At 31.0% G+C, this 16,114-nt stretch overlaps 3 protein-coding genes across 8 annotated transcripts in view; 2 read left to right on the top strand and 1 right to left on the bottom strand.

Annotated features, from left to right (window-relative positions):
* LOC122531916 (diuretic hormone receptor-like) overlaps positions 1-7,979 on the top strand; it is a 23,884-nt gene extending 15,905 nt beyond the window's left edge. Inside the window, exons 3-9 of the mRNA XM_043660224.1 lie at positions 205-298; positions 641-721; positions 2,215-2,291; positions 3,665-3,784; positions 4,860-5,045; positions 7,134-7,243; positions 7,502-7,979. Of these exons, the coding sequence (XP_043516159.1) occupies positions 205-298; positions 641-721; positions 2,215-2,291; positions 3,665-3,784; positions 4,860-5,045; positions 7,134-7,243; positions 7,502-7,646 (813 nt within the window). The 3' untranslated portion in view covers positions 7,647-7,979. The remainder of the gene's footprint in view (positions 1-204; positions 299-640; positions 722-2,214; positions 2,292-3,664; positions 3,785-4,859; positions 5,046-7,133; positions 7,244-7,501) is intronic.
* On the bottom strand, positions 5,592-14,058 carry LOC122531917 (protein RER1). 6 transcript variants are annotated; one of them, XM_043660226.1, is made up of 7 exons: positions 13,761-14,058; positions 12,814-12,897; positions 12,600-12,704; positions 12,422-12,518; positions 12,032-12,249; positions 11,765-11,868; positions 5,592-6,033 (listed from the first exon to the last, which is right to left on the bottom strand). In XM_043660226.1, exons 2-6 carry the CDS (start codon positions 12,886-12,888, stop codon positions 11,776-11,778), a joined length of 588 nt encoding a protein of 195 aa, XP_043516161.1. In that variant the 5' UTR covers positions 12,889-12,897; positions 13,761-14,058; the 3' UTR covers positions 5,592-6,033; positions 11,765-11,775. The 6 variants fall into 6 exon arrangements, with proteins under 6 accessions (XP_043516161.1, XP_043516166.1, XP_043516164.1 ...); XM_043660231.1 differs by having other exon boundaries at positions 11,795-11,868; XM_043660229.1 differs by having other exon boundaries at positions 11,772-11,868; positions 13,761-14,057.
* A 629-nt stretch (positions 14,059-14,687) lies between these two features.
* On the top strand, positions 14,688-16,027 carry LOC122531919 (small ubiquitin-related modifier-like). The gene is made up of 5 exons (XM_043660233.1): positions 14,688-14,825; positions 14,944-15,012; positions 15,104-15,181; positions 15,563-15,634; positions 15,745-16,027. Exons 1-5 carry the CDS (start codon positions 14,811-14,813, stop codon positions 15,805-15,807), a joined length of 297 nt encoding a protein of 98 aa, XP_043516168.1. The 5' UTR covers positions 14,688-14,810; the 3' UTR covers positions 15,808-16,027.
* The last annotated feature ends 87 nt before the right edge of the window (positions 16,028-16,114 follow it).

The following is a 16,114-nucleotide window of genomic DNA, read 5'->3' as shown; positions in this document are numbered from 1 at the left end:
TTTTACTCCGAGATGCGTTTACGTTCGCGTGTGAATTTAAACGTTGCGCGTAGGTGTTATGTATTGAAATACAAAATTTTACACGCGAAACGGCCGTGCACGTGTTTTTAAATATTTTTCCCCGCTCCTCGTACAAATGCAAAGCGAAACGCCTGCGTTTGCGATTTCTAGATGAGATTTCTAAATCGAATAAATATTTTTCAGGTCTCCATGCAACCGGACGTGCCGACGTGCGTCTTCTTCCTGTCCATGCTGAACTACTTTCAACTGACCAATTACTTCTGGATGTTCGTGGAAGGTAATCACCATTCCACCGCTGATTTTCGATCGACGTCCCTTCGGCGGAAATTTTGATCACGATTCTGAATTTTTGAAAACGTTTCAATTGAAACAAAAAAAAAAAAAAAAAAAAAAGAAGTAGAACTATTTTTGCTTTGTACCATTGTGTATTATACTCGCTCGTCGAATTCATCGAATCGAAAAACTGTGAGCGCGAATTTGACGAGAGAGAAGCGCAATTGAATTTTTAAGAACGACCGAGACACTTTAATTGAAAGAAACAAATTGTACGCGTGAATTTCTACCGTGTGTATGTGTTCATCGAAATCGGAGAAATACACCGTGTACTGTTCGTTTTCAGGGCTGTATCTGTTCCTGCTGGTCGTGAAAACTTTCACGGGCGACAACATCAAGCTGAGGCTGTGTATCATTATAGGCTGGGGTAAAGTTTCGCGACGCCGTCTTACTTTCTTCTTCGTTGGAGCACGTTCGCTCGGTGAACGTGACGAGGAACACACATTGTCCACACGACAGCTTCGTATTTTTCGCGTGACGGGAGAATTTCATATCTCTCGTGGACCACAGAAATTTAATATATTTGAGGGAAATTCTACGAATTTTCATCGCAGAGGATTCGAGACTCTTAGAAAGTGACTTTTAGAATTTCGTTTAGAACTTAAAATCCTCCGTCGGTGAACTTTTCGTATTCTTCTCGAGCGGAGAGATTACGAAGAAGAAAAAAAACGTTCGGAGACTTTTTTGTAAAAATTTCAGTTCACTTTGGATCATTTCCAGACGATTCTGGATCGTTTCGTCGGAATGCTGAACCGAATGAGAAAGTTGGAAAAATGGGAAAGTTTGATTGTCAGTAACTAGGTCTGAATGACTGAGACTTAAACGTGCATTGAAAAATACACGCGCGCGACATCCACATTCGAAGACACCTAACAATCAATTTCCTGTCTCCACTCGATGCGCTCGCAAATCAATATCGATGCTTTCAACTCCGCGCAGCATCGCTGCTGAAAGTAAAAACCATTCGATCGTCGAGGCACACCTGACCCGATCACGCGAAATTTGGAAAAAATTTGGAAACTCTTCTGAATCCGCTCGCAGAATTTGGAATTCTTCGTGCGACTTTTTACTGTCACCGACAACGTAGTATCCTCTGTGTGACATAAATATTTTATCTGAGCTGCTTGTAATCTTTTGCGAATTTTCTTTTTCCTTTTTTTTTTTTTTTTTTGTGTAAATTTCCTTCCGTAATTTTGTGACACATTTGATATACGTCATAAATATAATAAATATATATAATATATAATGTAAATGTAATATAATATATAATGTAAAAATAATAACAATACGTCATAAATAATTCATTTTGCAATAGGCATGATTTTTCATAACAAGAAATTATTCAATTATGAAATGGAAATATTCTTATTTTTATAAATAATACTAATATAAAATTTATTAAAATTTATATTAGAAAATAAATGAAAATAATTATTTGTAATTAAAAAAATATATAAATATAATAGATGATAAAGATGAAATTGAATAATATAAAATTCTAATTATTTTTGTAATAATAATTTAATTATTAAAATTATTGAAAATTCATAAATAATTCATTTTATTATAAAATTATCAAATATTAATAATAAAATTGTACAAAAATATATTTTAAAAAAGTTAAACTCTATTATTTTATTTATCTCTTTTAGTTCTCTCAAAAAATTTTTGACCTCGAAATTCAAGATCAATTTTACGGCAGGTTTTTTTATATGTATTTCCATCAAATCGAAGATGTAGAATTCATCTGTGACAGCCACGGACAAATTTTTCTTTCAACCGTGACTATTTTATTTCTAAGCATCTCAGATTAAATGCACGAACGATAAACATCGTAACTTCATAAGTGTATAATTTCAGGTATGCCGGTCCTCTTTATCGCCATGTGGGCTATCGCCAAGTCGTTGGATCACAACGTCACGAACCATCCAAACCAGGTATGGCAAATCGTTTTGTGGAAAACTCGCAAAAAAAAAAAAAGAAAAAAACGACTATTAAATATTACAGTGATTGCCAAAGAAATTATCAAAAAATTTTAGAACGAAATAATATTATGATTTGTAAAACGTAAGTTTAAATTATGACTAAAATTAGATTATAAATATTTCAATGATGGCTGAAATTAAATTATAAATACTTCAATTATCACTAAAATTAAATTATAAATACTTAAATTATAGCTGAAATTAAATTACACAAATTACTTGTAGATAGTAAATTCTACATATAAGAAGTATACAGGGAATTAATAAATAGTTCTTCGCATAGTTCTTTGCACCGTAAAGCTTTAAGGAATGGGATTTTTAATATCGCAAGCTATGCAAGAAATGTAAAGCACGCTGCGAGTCTCGTCCAACTGTGTGAGTTGCTCGAAAAGAACAGCCGAGAGGAAAATTTACAAGAGCCTCCAATTCCATCGTGCGAACAGCGATAGTATCGAGATCGAGGAATGTGAACGTGACGTGAATATGAAAAAGCACGGACAAAGAAGAATATTTTCGATACGTTACACCGGGAAGAGATATCCTCCGGAGAAATAACGCGTCAATGAACTCGTTTAACCAAGAATGTTTCATCTTTGATTTGAAACTTTCACCGTGATAAATTTTACTCGAAAAAAGAAATGAAGTTTCGGAGATATTTTTCGAGCATGCTGTTACTCTTTGCACGAAAAAGAATTTATCTATACGAACAACTTTGATTTTTAAATGTTAATTAATTGAAGTTTCCGGTAGTAAAAGATAATATTTGTTTAATCGGAGAATTAGAGGATCATTAGAAAATTTCAGTGCAACAATTGTCCATAACTGATTCTCAATCGTTCGTCGATGAATTCGGTAAATCTTAAAGCGCAGAAAACGCACGAAATACACGTATCTCTGGTTTCATATTTCCAATATTTAATACGTAAAACATTTCTCTCTACCTCCCTCGAACTTTAAATTCCCAACAACGTGAATTTGCATTCTCGGCTGCGTCCCCCGTGAAAGGAATTCATAGTGATTCGAGCAAGTTTTAATTCACCGTAGTCGCCGTAACCGTTCCCCGGCGATTTAAAATTACCCGTGAAATTTCTCGTGGAGAACTCGCGGAGAACACTGTTCCGAGCGTGCCTGGCCAGAAAAAGTTTACTCGCGACGTGTCTCACCCGGCGAGTAACTAAAGTCAACGAGATGAAACATCATCGGGACGACGTTGCGCCACAGGGAGAAACTGACTCGGCAACGTTCGCTCGTTAAAGTTAACGGAGAGTTGGCTTGGTATAATAAATGTTCACAGTAATAATAAATGTGACCGACAATGTTCGCAGGAAATCGCGCTGGGCAAGCACTGCCCCTGGATGGTGTCGCACGCTTACGACTGGTTCTATCAAGCACCTGCCATTTTGGTCTTGTGCATCAACGTCGTCTTTCTCTTCATGATCATGTGGGTCAGTATCATGCGGCAAAAAAAAAGAAACGTCTTCTCTTTGTTCTTTCTCTTTGTTCGACGAACGCAGCCGTATTTATCAGATAATCGCTGAATTAAAATATATATTATTTATGTTATTTATATATTTATATATAATTATATATATATTTATATTATAATATATATTTTATAATATAAATATTATAATATAATATACATTATAATATTTATATTATAATAATATATAATTTATAAAATATATTTATATTATTATTATAATATTATATTATTTAAATATTATAATATTATATAATATAATATTATAATTATATTATTATTATATTATATTATATATATTATGTAATGATAATATATTATATAATTATTATATTATTATATTATTATTATAATTATTATATTATTATATTATTATAATTATTATATTATTATTATATTATAATATAATATATTATATTTATATTACATTTATATTATAAATATATATATATATTTATATTTATATTATTGAATTATTATTTATATTATTGAAGAATCAAAACGCGGAATCGCGTGTCGTTGGCTCACGAATGGACGCGAGCTTTTATAACTTTTTTTTTTCTCAATCGACTTCAATTTCAACTTCGTCAAACGTCGAATTTAATTGCAAAGTTGGAACATCAGAGTTCATTAACATAACGAGTAATTAACCGCCGGAATGAAATTCGAGGCATAATATTTCTATTGAATATTTTCGCGAGTTCTGCTGTATATTTTCGGGATCGTTGCGTCTCGCCGAAATTTCAGAAAATGTTTCGCACAATGTACACGTGATTTTTTTGGAAAATGTTCTTACTGTGGTATGGTTCGAATACCTTCGTGAGCAACTGCACTGGAAAAAGAAAAAGTGATCGTGAAATTGATAAAATACAATGGTAGCAGTATAACAGTCGAAGCAAATAGAATACAATGGTGATAGTAATTAAAGGAATTTTCAAAATTATATAAATGATATTATAAAGATTGCGTCAGCAACAGGATCATTACTAACAGACATCCCTCTCATTCGTTGCCATTCTAACAATTCTTCGTTCCAGGTGCTGATAACGAAGCTGTGGTCGGCGACGAACGCAGAAACGCAGCAATATCGAAAGGCGAGTAAAGCGTTGCTCGTACTGATACCACTTCTTGGAGTAACTTACGTACTAGTGTTAACGGGGCCGACGGAGGGTCAGGTTGCTAATGCATTCTCCTACACTCGAGCCGCGTTCCTTTCTTCGCAGGTAATGCAACTGCAACACATATCTCGTTACAAAAGCCAGCTTGCCCCGCGGAAGGGGTAGAAAAGAAGAAACTCGAAAAAGGGACTGGTCTCTGCATCGCCAGACGTTTGTTTCCTGCTTTTCTCTATGATGAAACATGGATGAGTCCGGGGGATTCTTTCTGGCATTGTTTAATTCCCTTTTTCTAGTTCTTCGTGCGTCATTGTGCTCCAAAGTGCGCTGGCAGTCGTGTAGTTTTTGACAGAACATAATTCAGTTGTAAGTGTACGGACGAGAGAGGCCAGGACGAGTTCATCTTTTGTTAGAACTGACGTAGACAATTATGGACACGGTGCAATTTATCTGTGAACGTTGTTACGCAATAATGAACGTCATGTATAGAATACTATAGAGCAGCTTTGTCATTTAGAAGAAAGTATTATCCACGAGATACGATAGAAAAATTCATCTGCAATTAATGTTTTAATTGATAAGATGAGAACAATTTTATTATTTTTTTTTTTTTTTTGTAAGTAATCACACGAAATATGGAAGGTGCGAATGTATGAAAAAATTCAAGTTTATTATACATAGTCGGTGAGATTTCTCTTACAATATTGAGCGTATGGATTTTTTCTCTTCTTAAAGTCTAAAGTTACGAGCAAAATGATTTTTAATCACAATTCTAAAGATTCGTGAGATTTACTTCAATTTTCCAAGTGTCCCGATATAAAATAAATATTTTAATATGTCACCGTTAATATTTATAAATGGAGGTGTCATCGTATCATGTTAAGTAACTCGAACGCAACAATATTTACAAATTACATTTCACTCGTATCCGACAATTTTTCGCCTTTTCTGACAAAATCTATTGAGCTGTTGGAATCAAAATATCAATTTGTCTGTTCGTTGATATGTACAATTCATAGCTTAAGAAATTTGAATCCTTCTCCTTCCTTCCAGCGTAGTTTTACTTTACTGATCTCTCTAGTAGCAGGATTTTTACCTGTAAAAATACAAAACATATGTTGTAGAGAATTATCGTAAAGTAGCATTCTCAACTAATATAAAAAGAAAAAAAGCAATCAAACAAGTTTGTCAACAAAATCTCGAAAGTGAAAAACTGTCAAGACAAGAGTTGGCAAATACTTATTTAAAAAATATTCCTTTCTTGTCAAACATTCTGGAATATATTCGGGAAAGATTCAGATTTTCCATTCTCTACAGGTTTAATCCATGAAAAATTACGCGAGCCTCTTGTAGATAAGATAAGTATACGCGGTGACATGGAAACCGACACACGTCCATAAATCCTTTTAATCTCGTTTATTTTATCGGATATGGGAAACTTTAAAACCACGTCGATGCAAGTATCTTCGAGAGAATCTAGCATTCGTGGAAAAATTCTGTGGAATTTATACAAAATGCTAGCACGAAATTCATAGAAAATACAAACCGATAATGTAATCGTACGTGCAGTACCTTTCGCAAAGTCACTTTATCAACGTAATGTGTCTTGAAACTTGTCAAAGTTCAAAGCTTTTTCGTAGATAAAGTATTTCGAAAAGAAACCACGCATCCTTGGAATTACAATTTTCTATCAAACTAGGTTGGAAGAAGAGAAAATATCTCGCACAACCGCGGTACTTATTTCGAGTTAATAATAAAGTTAGTAACGGATCAAGCATTAAAAGATGATTCCAAACTTTTGGCCAGTGACGTACACGTTGCCAGGAATAAATTCATGAAAGAAAAGTAGGTCACTGATGGAATATTCATAAGAGAAATCAGATGGAATATAGTGGAGAAATATCCGCACAATGAAATTCGGTTGCGGAATTTTTTTCTCAACTACAGTATCGTCAACTGCAGTATTATTCAAGAAAATTTGTTTTTAAAAAGAAAGTATCGCTTTCGAAAACGTACCAAAAATTTACAACATCAAATTTCGAATAAATTATTGAATTTAGAAAAGAAAATCTTCGGGGATTTCTAATTCTCTGATTTGTAAGGAAATTCTCCTAAAAAAAAAAAAAAAAAACAAAATCGAGAATCGACTCGAGACAGACGCTGCTTATACTCTAGCGGATACTTTGGTGTTTTCAGGGCCTGTTCGTTGCGTTATTTTACTGTTTTCTAAATACCGAGGTGCAAAACACGGTGAAACACCATATCGAACGATGGAGCACAGCCCGCGATCTGGACACAGAAAGAAGGTATTATAACAATTGGTCCCCCCGTTCGAGAACAGAGAGTATAAGGTATTCTATTCCCTCTTACTCCGTAATAAATCACTTCACTTTCTCTTTCACGTCATTTCGTCATGCGATATCTCGTCTTTTCGAAAAACTTCCACTGTGCAAAATGATTGTCGCGAATTTAGAGAAAATGTGAGAGACAATTTGAGACGTTTAAATGGGGACGATTTGAGGATGGTTAATCGCTTTCGGATTCGTTAACCGTGTGATTTACAGATTGTACTGTCCACCGTCGAACCCGTACAGAAAAAGGGACTCGTCCGTAAGCGAGACGACCACAACGACCGTGATAGGATTAAACTCGACGACCACGTTCCTAGATAAGTCGAAAAAGGCGATTTCCGAGGATCTGAACGAATAGGGACGATTCTAATTCCAACGATGATCCAGTTGGAACGATCATTAAAACTATTATCAACACGTTGAAGATGTCGTCGAGCGAATCAAGATTTTAAGAGATGTTTATTCTTTTTCCTCGTTTGTTGCCTCCCTTTTTTGTATCAGCGAGATACAAAGGATGGAAACAATCCCTTGAGATGACTTCGAAGGAAGTTGTCGTTTAGAAAACAAATGAATTATTGCTAATTTTATAAATATCGGGAAAGGAGAGAGGACATAGAGAGCCCGAGAGGAAAAAGAGATTATTATTATTATATATATTGGGAAAATAAAGTTGAAAATTAGTTTCAATGAAAGTGAAAGAAAATGAAAATACACTTTATCGTTAGTTTTGACAAATATTTTATATACCACTATATCTTTAATTTATTTTCATATATTTTCACTTTCTTTGGTTTCGTTAAGACTCGAATTTTTATTGTACTCTGGAATCAAATGTTTCTTTCTCAATATAATATTTCTACAAATCAAGAATATTGTTGTAATAGAAATTAATTGTGAATGAATAATTCATTAATATAATCTCTTTCTTTAAAATTCTGCAATTCTATGCTCATGTTTTATTTATATATAAAGATATATACGTAACGAATGCATTAAAACGATGCTTCAGTTCAACCACTTTCAAGCTCTGACTTATTTTTAATTTCACAATCAACCGTCCGATCTTCACGATATTTATAAAATTATCAGTAATTAATTAATTTTACAATCTTCCTAAAATATACTCGATATATATATATATATATATATATATATATATATATATATATCGAAATATATTTAATATATATGAGATATAAATTCAGGTTTGTTAAAACACAAACAAGCAAACAAACAAACGAGAAACAACAAACTCGTCTAGTAGGTCTCGAAAATGAAAATATTCAATTACTCTCTTCAATCGAATTGAAATTAAAACAATAAACACAGGCAAACGAAGAAACAACAAGCAAAGAGAGCATTCCCACAGGAGTATTTCTCAGATCTCTGGTGCTTACACTTTCAGGGGAACAATTATCGTCGTATCGATTCGTCGTAAGGAATGGTTGGAGAAATTAAAAAAGATCCTAAGATATGCGGCAATGCTTCAATATTTTATTATTTCGTATTACCATTTTTGCGTTTAGGAAAAGGATGGCATATATTCTCACCCATTCACACGCTCCATTCACGCCTCGTCACATTCATGTCTCTCCTCCACATTCGCTTCCCTCCGTTTTCCTTTTTTTCTTTTTTTTTTTTCTTTCCGTTTTTTATTCTCCCTTTCGTTTATTTTTTTTTCTTTGTTTGTTTGTCTCTCTCTCTCTTTTTAGTATCTTTATTTCAGTTTCACGTCAGTTGAGTTCGAGGGAAACGCGAACGCGTTCATTTTCGGAGAGGGAAAATCAATTTTCCTGTTTAAATTCTACGACACCCATCATCAAACTTCCACGAGCGGACTCCTGTAAAAAAGAAAAAATCGTGAGAATTCCTTTTTTTCTGTTGTGCTATGTCGCTTTGTTATCGTTCGCTCAAACGCAAATATCTCGGTCAAATTGAAAAACTGAAGTCGATATAGTTGAAGAAAGAAGAAATTTCCGTGAAGAAAGTTGGCAATTCAAAACTGGGTAATAGTTTTAGAAACGAAGTATTGTTGTTACATATGGGTGTTCTCTACTATTTTTTAATACTAAGTGAATTAATATATTAATATGTATGATTTAAAAATTAAAAATTTATATATATATATATATATATATATATATACTTCAATATAATTATATTCTTGTAGTTAAAAATTGGAAGACTGCTTCGCATTATTCACGTCACAATTTTCTGACGTTTTACCCAGTTTCGATTGCAATTAGGAAAAGATAAAGAAATCCCTAAAAAATAAAACAATTCTGTCCTCAAAAACGTACATCAATATCGCTCTGTGTGGATAATATCTCTGATATGGATTGTCAATTGTATGGCAAACAAAAAGTAAAGAATTGTCAAATATTAAGAAAACTTTAAGTTATCTTATAAAAGAGAATATACTATATTGTCTGTACATCTGCACGGAAAACTATTTTAACGCAAAATTCATTAAAACACTAAGAAATAACGCGCTTAAAGAAAATATGTCTTTTAGCTTAATCATGTTGTTGTTGCACAAATTTGTGATCGTCTGTGTATACGTATCATTTTTGCTTTGGAAATACAAATAAATGAAGAAAGAATAAATAAAATAAACGATATAGTTATATATTTATAAAACGAACTAATTGTCGTATTTGTATCGATATTTCAATATAAGAAAAAGAAAAGTTTATTTATTATCGTAACAAACTGTTAATTGAAAACATTATTTATTTTGACTCCATTGTAAGCGTGAAAGCTTTATTGAGTATCGAAAATATATTGTAAATACTTATTAACAATTGCTTCCGTAAAACATAGAGCATCATACAAGTCCGTGTACATATCGCAAAATTTTCCATTTTCTCACGTTATTTAATGATACCAGATGATTGACTACCGTATTTTACATGTATTAAGATTTATAAAATGTGTTACACAATATCATATATGTATATATGCGTGTGCATGTAACTATAAAAAAATTTCAAGAACACTGCAATGGCTGACACTAATTGTATGGATCGACTATCTCTTTGGAGAAATATAGATGTATGTGTGCATACGTATAGGTATACATATATATACACATAAATGTGTATTGTGTGTATGCATGTATAAAAGAAAGATAAAATAATAGTTCCCCATTGGTAACAGAAGAGCACGTTACTCGGGGTTCAAATTTTGTCCAAAGATCCAAAAAAATAAAACATATTAAGTAGTTATGCAAAGATGGTACCTGATATATCCTGAAACTTTATTTTTGCGTTAAAATAAAAATTAAACGAGCTTGTATTTTATACAGATTGAAGCTTAACGTAAATTGATCCAAAACTATCAATACTAAAGAAACGAAAAATATTAGAAAAATAAAAGTATATCAAATATCGAACCCAATTATAAGCCGTGAAACAATGAGTAAATTGAAAATTTTCTGAGCAATATATGTGTATGATGTAAAATTTGTATTTGCAAATTTAATTCGCAATAATGTGACAAGCAAATGATCTTTGGACCTTACGAAATCACCCCTTTAATAACGCTATCAACTTAATATTTATTTTACTATGCATCAGGCGATCTGTAAATGTTTATTAAATAACTTCGTATATACAAATTTCAATAGAGAAAAAATTAGAAAAGAATCATGAATAATATACGTTATTCAATGTGTTGTCGTTTTGAACTACCATTTAACATATGCCTATCGATATAAGAACACAGTTTCATTAAGACAGTGTTGTCTTATGTTACGCTAAATTGAACTAAATTGTTTCACGGTGAAAAATCCGTTTAATAAAGATGATTAAATACCATCTCTCACGAATTACAAATGAATATCATAAGCAGTCGGAAAAATTTCGATTTCCTTCTCAGTATAAAAGTCGTGCTAGTTAGTTAAAATACCCATACTTATATTGGTGAAAAGAAGATTAGTTTGCAGTCACAATTTTTAACACATGATATTACTTTTACTCGACACAATAACATCAACAGGATAAATTTTGAATATAAAAGAAAAAATCTTCTACATGGAATGTTGATAATACAAGAACATAAAAAGAATATAAAAAGAGAAAAACAGTACTACTATTTAGATTATGAAACGTATTTGTATGAATTATCTTTGTTTTTTTTTTTTACATTCAATGATTTAATATTACAATAATAACTACTGTATTATTCATATTATTACCGTGACCATTTTATGTAAGACCTAACGATACTTTGTACAAGTTTTATGATACAAATATATTACGACAATTCAGTTTATATACCATATAACATTATACTTTTAGTATTACACCTTTCATGGATTAAACCTTTTTCCCTTTTGAAGGCAATTATTTTATTTATATGTAATGTCATTGATAAAAGAATCTGACTGCTTTCAAATTCAAAAATTTCTTTTTTTCCACGTGGTACCGGGAAAATAGAAATCTACACACTTATGCACCTCCATCACAAACATACTTCACACCTATTCACTTTGAAGGTATTAACCTCGAAGTATCCTCGTGATTCTGGTACTTTGGTTTTCCATGAGTGAACGGTAGATATCTGTATTTGATCATATGCTGTAAACAAATTACAAATTAATTACTTTATATTTTTCATTATTATTCAATTAATCAACTTAATTAATTTAGATAATTCAAATAATTAACTAATAATGTAAAGCAATACGGAACTAAAAAACTATATCACAAATTGAATTATGAAATTAATATATTGCTCTACCTTTATTTGACGCTTCATAGTAATGCAAAATAGTGTTATGAAGTACATGACAAGTATGGGCCAAAATACTGGTATATTGAAACAATCAAACATAGTACATATCATAGCAATAACTGTAGACTTCATCACAGAATACCAGAATTTAAATTCAGGTAACCTTCTAATAAACGGCCTAAATTCCTCATTTGATCTTGTAGGTAATTCTGGTCCATCACCATCTATTAAGAAAGCTCTGTTAAAAATGTGTTGTGAAAATGAAGTTGAAATTGACATTGAAGTGTTAATATTACAAACTACAACTCGTTACATGAAATTCTAATATTATAATTTCTGACTTTTGATTTCATCTCGTATTAATAAATAATAACTTTCATGAATTTAAACACTTACCATCAAAATCCATTGCAGGATCAATTTTAGGAGTAAGGAATGCTATGAATAAATTTAGGTGATAAATTGCTAGTGCATATGTGACTATGTACCATCCCTAAAAATAGGAGAATATATTAGAATTTATAAAAAGAAGAGAGTAGAAAGAAAGAAAGAATGTGCTTAAACTTTAACTTACTTCTGAGATGAATATACGCAGAAAAAAAGCAAGTACTAGGAAAAAAGCAACTGTCCATCTTGATATAACATGAGGAGTCCAAAGGTCCAGGTATCTTTGATATAACTATAACATAAATACATATACACATTAATACCATAAATATATTTTCGAAGTAAAAGATTACAAGTAAAATAAACTACAAGTAATGACAAAATGAGGTTTAAGTAAATACCTGTGATATTCTTCCTATTGCTTGACTGAAAACATTTCGTCTTGCAGGACCACCCAGATGCTCATCTTGCATCATTTTACCTTCCTACAATAAAAATTTTTATTTATCGTGATTACAAATTCGTATATAAATACGTTGCAATATTCCTATCAAAATATATACATCTAAACCATATGTAACTTGTAATAAAATTTATTTATTACACAAATGTTTCAATTTCATAAATGTTATATATATTTAGAAATAAAATATTACATTATAAAGATATTCTTAATTTCTTAAATAAATACAGACAAGAACCAGATGTAAGCAATTAAATATTAAATATCTTACATAAAATTATAAACTTAGGAGTAAAGAATAAAAGTCAATTAAAATCTGTTTGAAAACCATTAATGAAACTTTATTAAGGAATTTAATTAAATACCCCATTATAATGTAACAAATACATTTTTCTTTCTATATTGTAAAATACATTTACGCAAGTAAATCTAAATAAAAAAAGTACATGTATTTCAGAAACAAGCGAACAAGAAATATAATTACAATGAAAAATTGTTGAACATTTAAATAAGTAACATTAAACGTCCAAGTGAATAACAATTCACGTTTACAGGTATGATTTGATAATTAAGGGAAACTCTTAACATATCGAATTATCAAAACGAATTCAAGGTTGCTAAAATATAAGACTTCCCAAGTAACAGTTTGATCGAACTTTTTCAAATGATAAGAACTGAAAATCCGCATAAAATCTCGGATCTCTGTTTATTAATTGCATTAATATCTTTTTTTAGGTAATTGGGTATTCGTTTAGAAAATTAACAGTATTTTCACACGTTCCGAGTGCCATGGACTGAACAATGTAACACATAACCTCTTCATCTTAAAGTGATCGTAAGTTTAGATTGTAAATTGGAAATAAATTGAAAATGAATAACATTTACCTGAGGTATTTGTACGTTTTCAGCCAATTTTCGCGATTAATTCACTATTTGTTAAAAGTTAAAAAAAAATAACACGTCACAACATTAATGGCATACTTTGATTAGATGTACTATAGAATTTACAAGGTGTTTCAACTTATCTCCTGGCTCCTGATATTGTATCACAAGAGCGAACAACTGTTAAATCTGATTCTTATGTAACGAACTATACGATTTACATCAATTTGTGATTGGTGACGTATTTACATCAAGTTACTGATCCAGATCTTTTAGAACGCATAATCGCAACCGCTCCCTACGTGTACTTACTGTGACGACTTTTTCATCATACTTATTTGTTAAGTAACTCGCCATTATTTCTAAATATTTTTCTGTTTATTTTATTGACAAAATAATTTTACAATTGAAAAAAATTTTATAACAAACGCAAATCTCACAATTCCAATGCAATAACATACTAATGAAAAAATTAAAAGTCTAAGAAATCGAAATCGCAAGATTCGTTTTTTTTTTTAATTCTTTAAACATTTTGTGTTTTTTATAATTGTAAATATTCTTGTCACTTTATATATTATTGAGAATAATATATCCTGAATTTTCAAAACACGATACATACAAATGTAAGTCCAAACGTATAAATTTTTAATTTGCGTTCATAAAATATACCAAGGCAAGTATGATTAATCGATCAACGTATAAAATAATTAATTATTACATATATACGTTTCTATATGTATGAAAAAAAGAAAGAAAAATCAAATCAACATTTGATAATGTTTCGTTGCTATAGCAAAAACGAATATTCGTACATGAATACATATGCAAGTGTATGTAAATATACAAGCAACGATTAATTTTCGAAAGATGATTTTTGAGCGAAACTGTAAGAAAACGATGTGTTTTGGAACGAAAATAGTTACCAAACGTTAAAATTTTTATTTTTAGAATAGAAGACTGTGAAACTGACAAAAGTGCGGCGCCATATTGCGTGCTTGTGTTTGGTTACTGTTCTGGCGCGTGGTCAAGAATTGTTATATTTAATTAAATACCATGTCCGATAATCAGGTGAGATTTTTGATTTTAACGAGCAATTCATCGGCCGACATTTCGTAATATAAACATAACGCAACATTCGAATGTTCAATCATATTTTGAACCTAATCGGTCTAACCTTGTGCATTAGGAACAAAAACCCGAAGCCGGCCCAGGTGACGCGAATTCCGAATACATCAAGCTTAAAGTTGTTGGAAATGTAAGAAGTTGATATTTTACGTCTTTACGTTCACGGTCTACTTCAACGACTCTCCAATGACAATTTTGTTATTCCCACTTTTTTTTTCTAGGACAGCAATGAAATTCACTTTAGGGTAAAGATGACCACTCAAATGGGTAAACTCAAGAAATCGTACAGCGATCGTGTGGTTGGTTCACTTTCCTAAATAAGCTAATAATATCGTGCAGTTAGTTCACTTTCCTGAGTAAACTGTGTTTAAATATCATCGATTGATAATTCACTTTATTTCAAAAAAGCGCGTAAATTTTTTTAGATTTTTCGCACATGATACGTGATAACTAAAATCGTTTGTATGGTAAAAGTGTACATTAAAAAGTTCGTAGAATTGTACATTGAATCGTCGAGATTAGAAGACCTTTTAAATCTTATATTTTTACCTTTTAAATCTTTATTAAAGATACAACTTATTGAAGTATTTTTGAATTTTATAAAGGAAAATAATGATTTTATTTCGAAGTAATGTTGTTTTTATATCTTTTAGAAAATATACGTGTATTTATATTTGTAGGGTGTTCCTATGACGTCACTCAGGTTTTTGTTTGATGGTAAAAGAATTAATGATGATGAAACACCAAAGCAGGTAAATTTCTAAACTTAACATTTTAAACTAATCACTGCAGAAATATTTAATATACTTAATTCGATAAATTAAATATGATAAGTATAACGATCTTAAAATTGTTTCTTTAGTTGGAAATGGAAAATGATGATGTTATTGAAGTATATCAAGAACAGACAGGAGGTCACTACTGAAGAAATTTATTCAGTTTTAATATCTTCTAAAGTGAAAGTGACTATCGTAAAGAAATGGACAAGTTTATCAGTATATGTATATGTATGTTACAAAACATGTAATTTGGTTTTTTACGTAACATTTTGATGTGCTGTTCTACATTCCTCTAATAACGTGGCAAGTTTTAAAACTATCAAGTCAGTTTCATACAATGTACATGTTCATCCAACAAAAGCAAAACAAAAAAAAAAAAAGAAAAACATCTTAAAAAAAAAGAATTATGCCTTAAATGCCATAAATTTTGTCCATTAATTAGTATTTGGCTGT

This window comes from Frieseomelitta varia, unplaced genomic scaffold, assembly GCF_011392965.1.
Source record: "Frieseomelitta varia isolate USP_RPSP 00005682 unplaced genomic scaffold, Fvar_1.2 scaffold_427, whole genome shotgun sequence".
NCBI classification, from domain to species: domain Eukaryota; kingdom Metazoa; phylum Arthropoda; class Insecta; order Hymenoptera; family Apidae; genus Frieseomelitta; species Frieseomelitta varia.
This window is presented reverse-complemented; position numbering and strand designations above follow the sequence as displayed.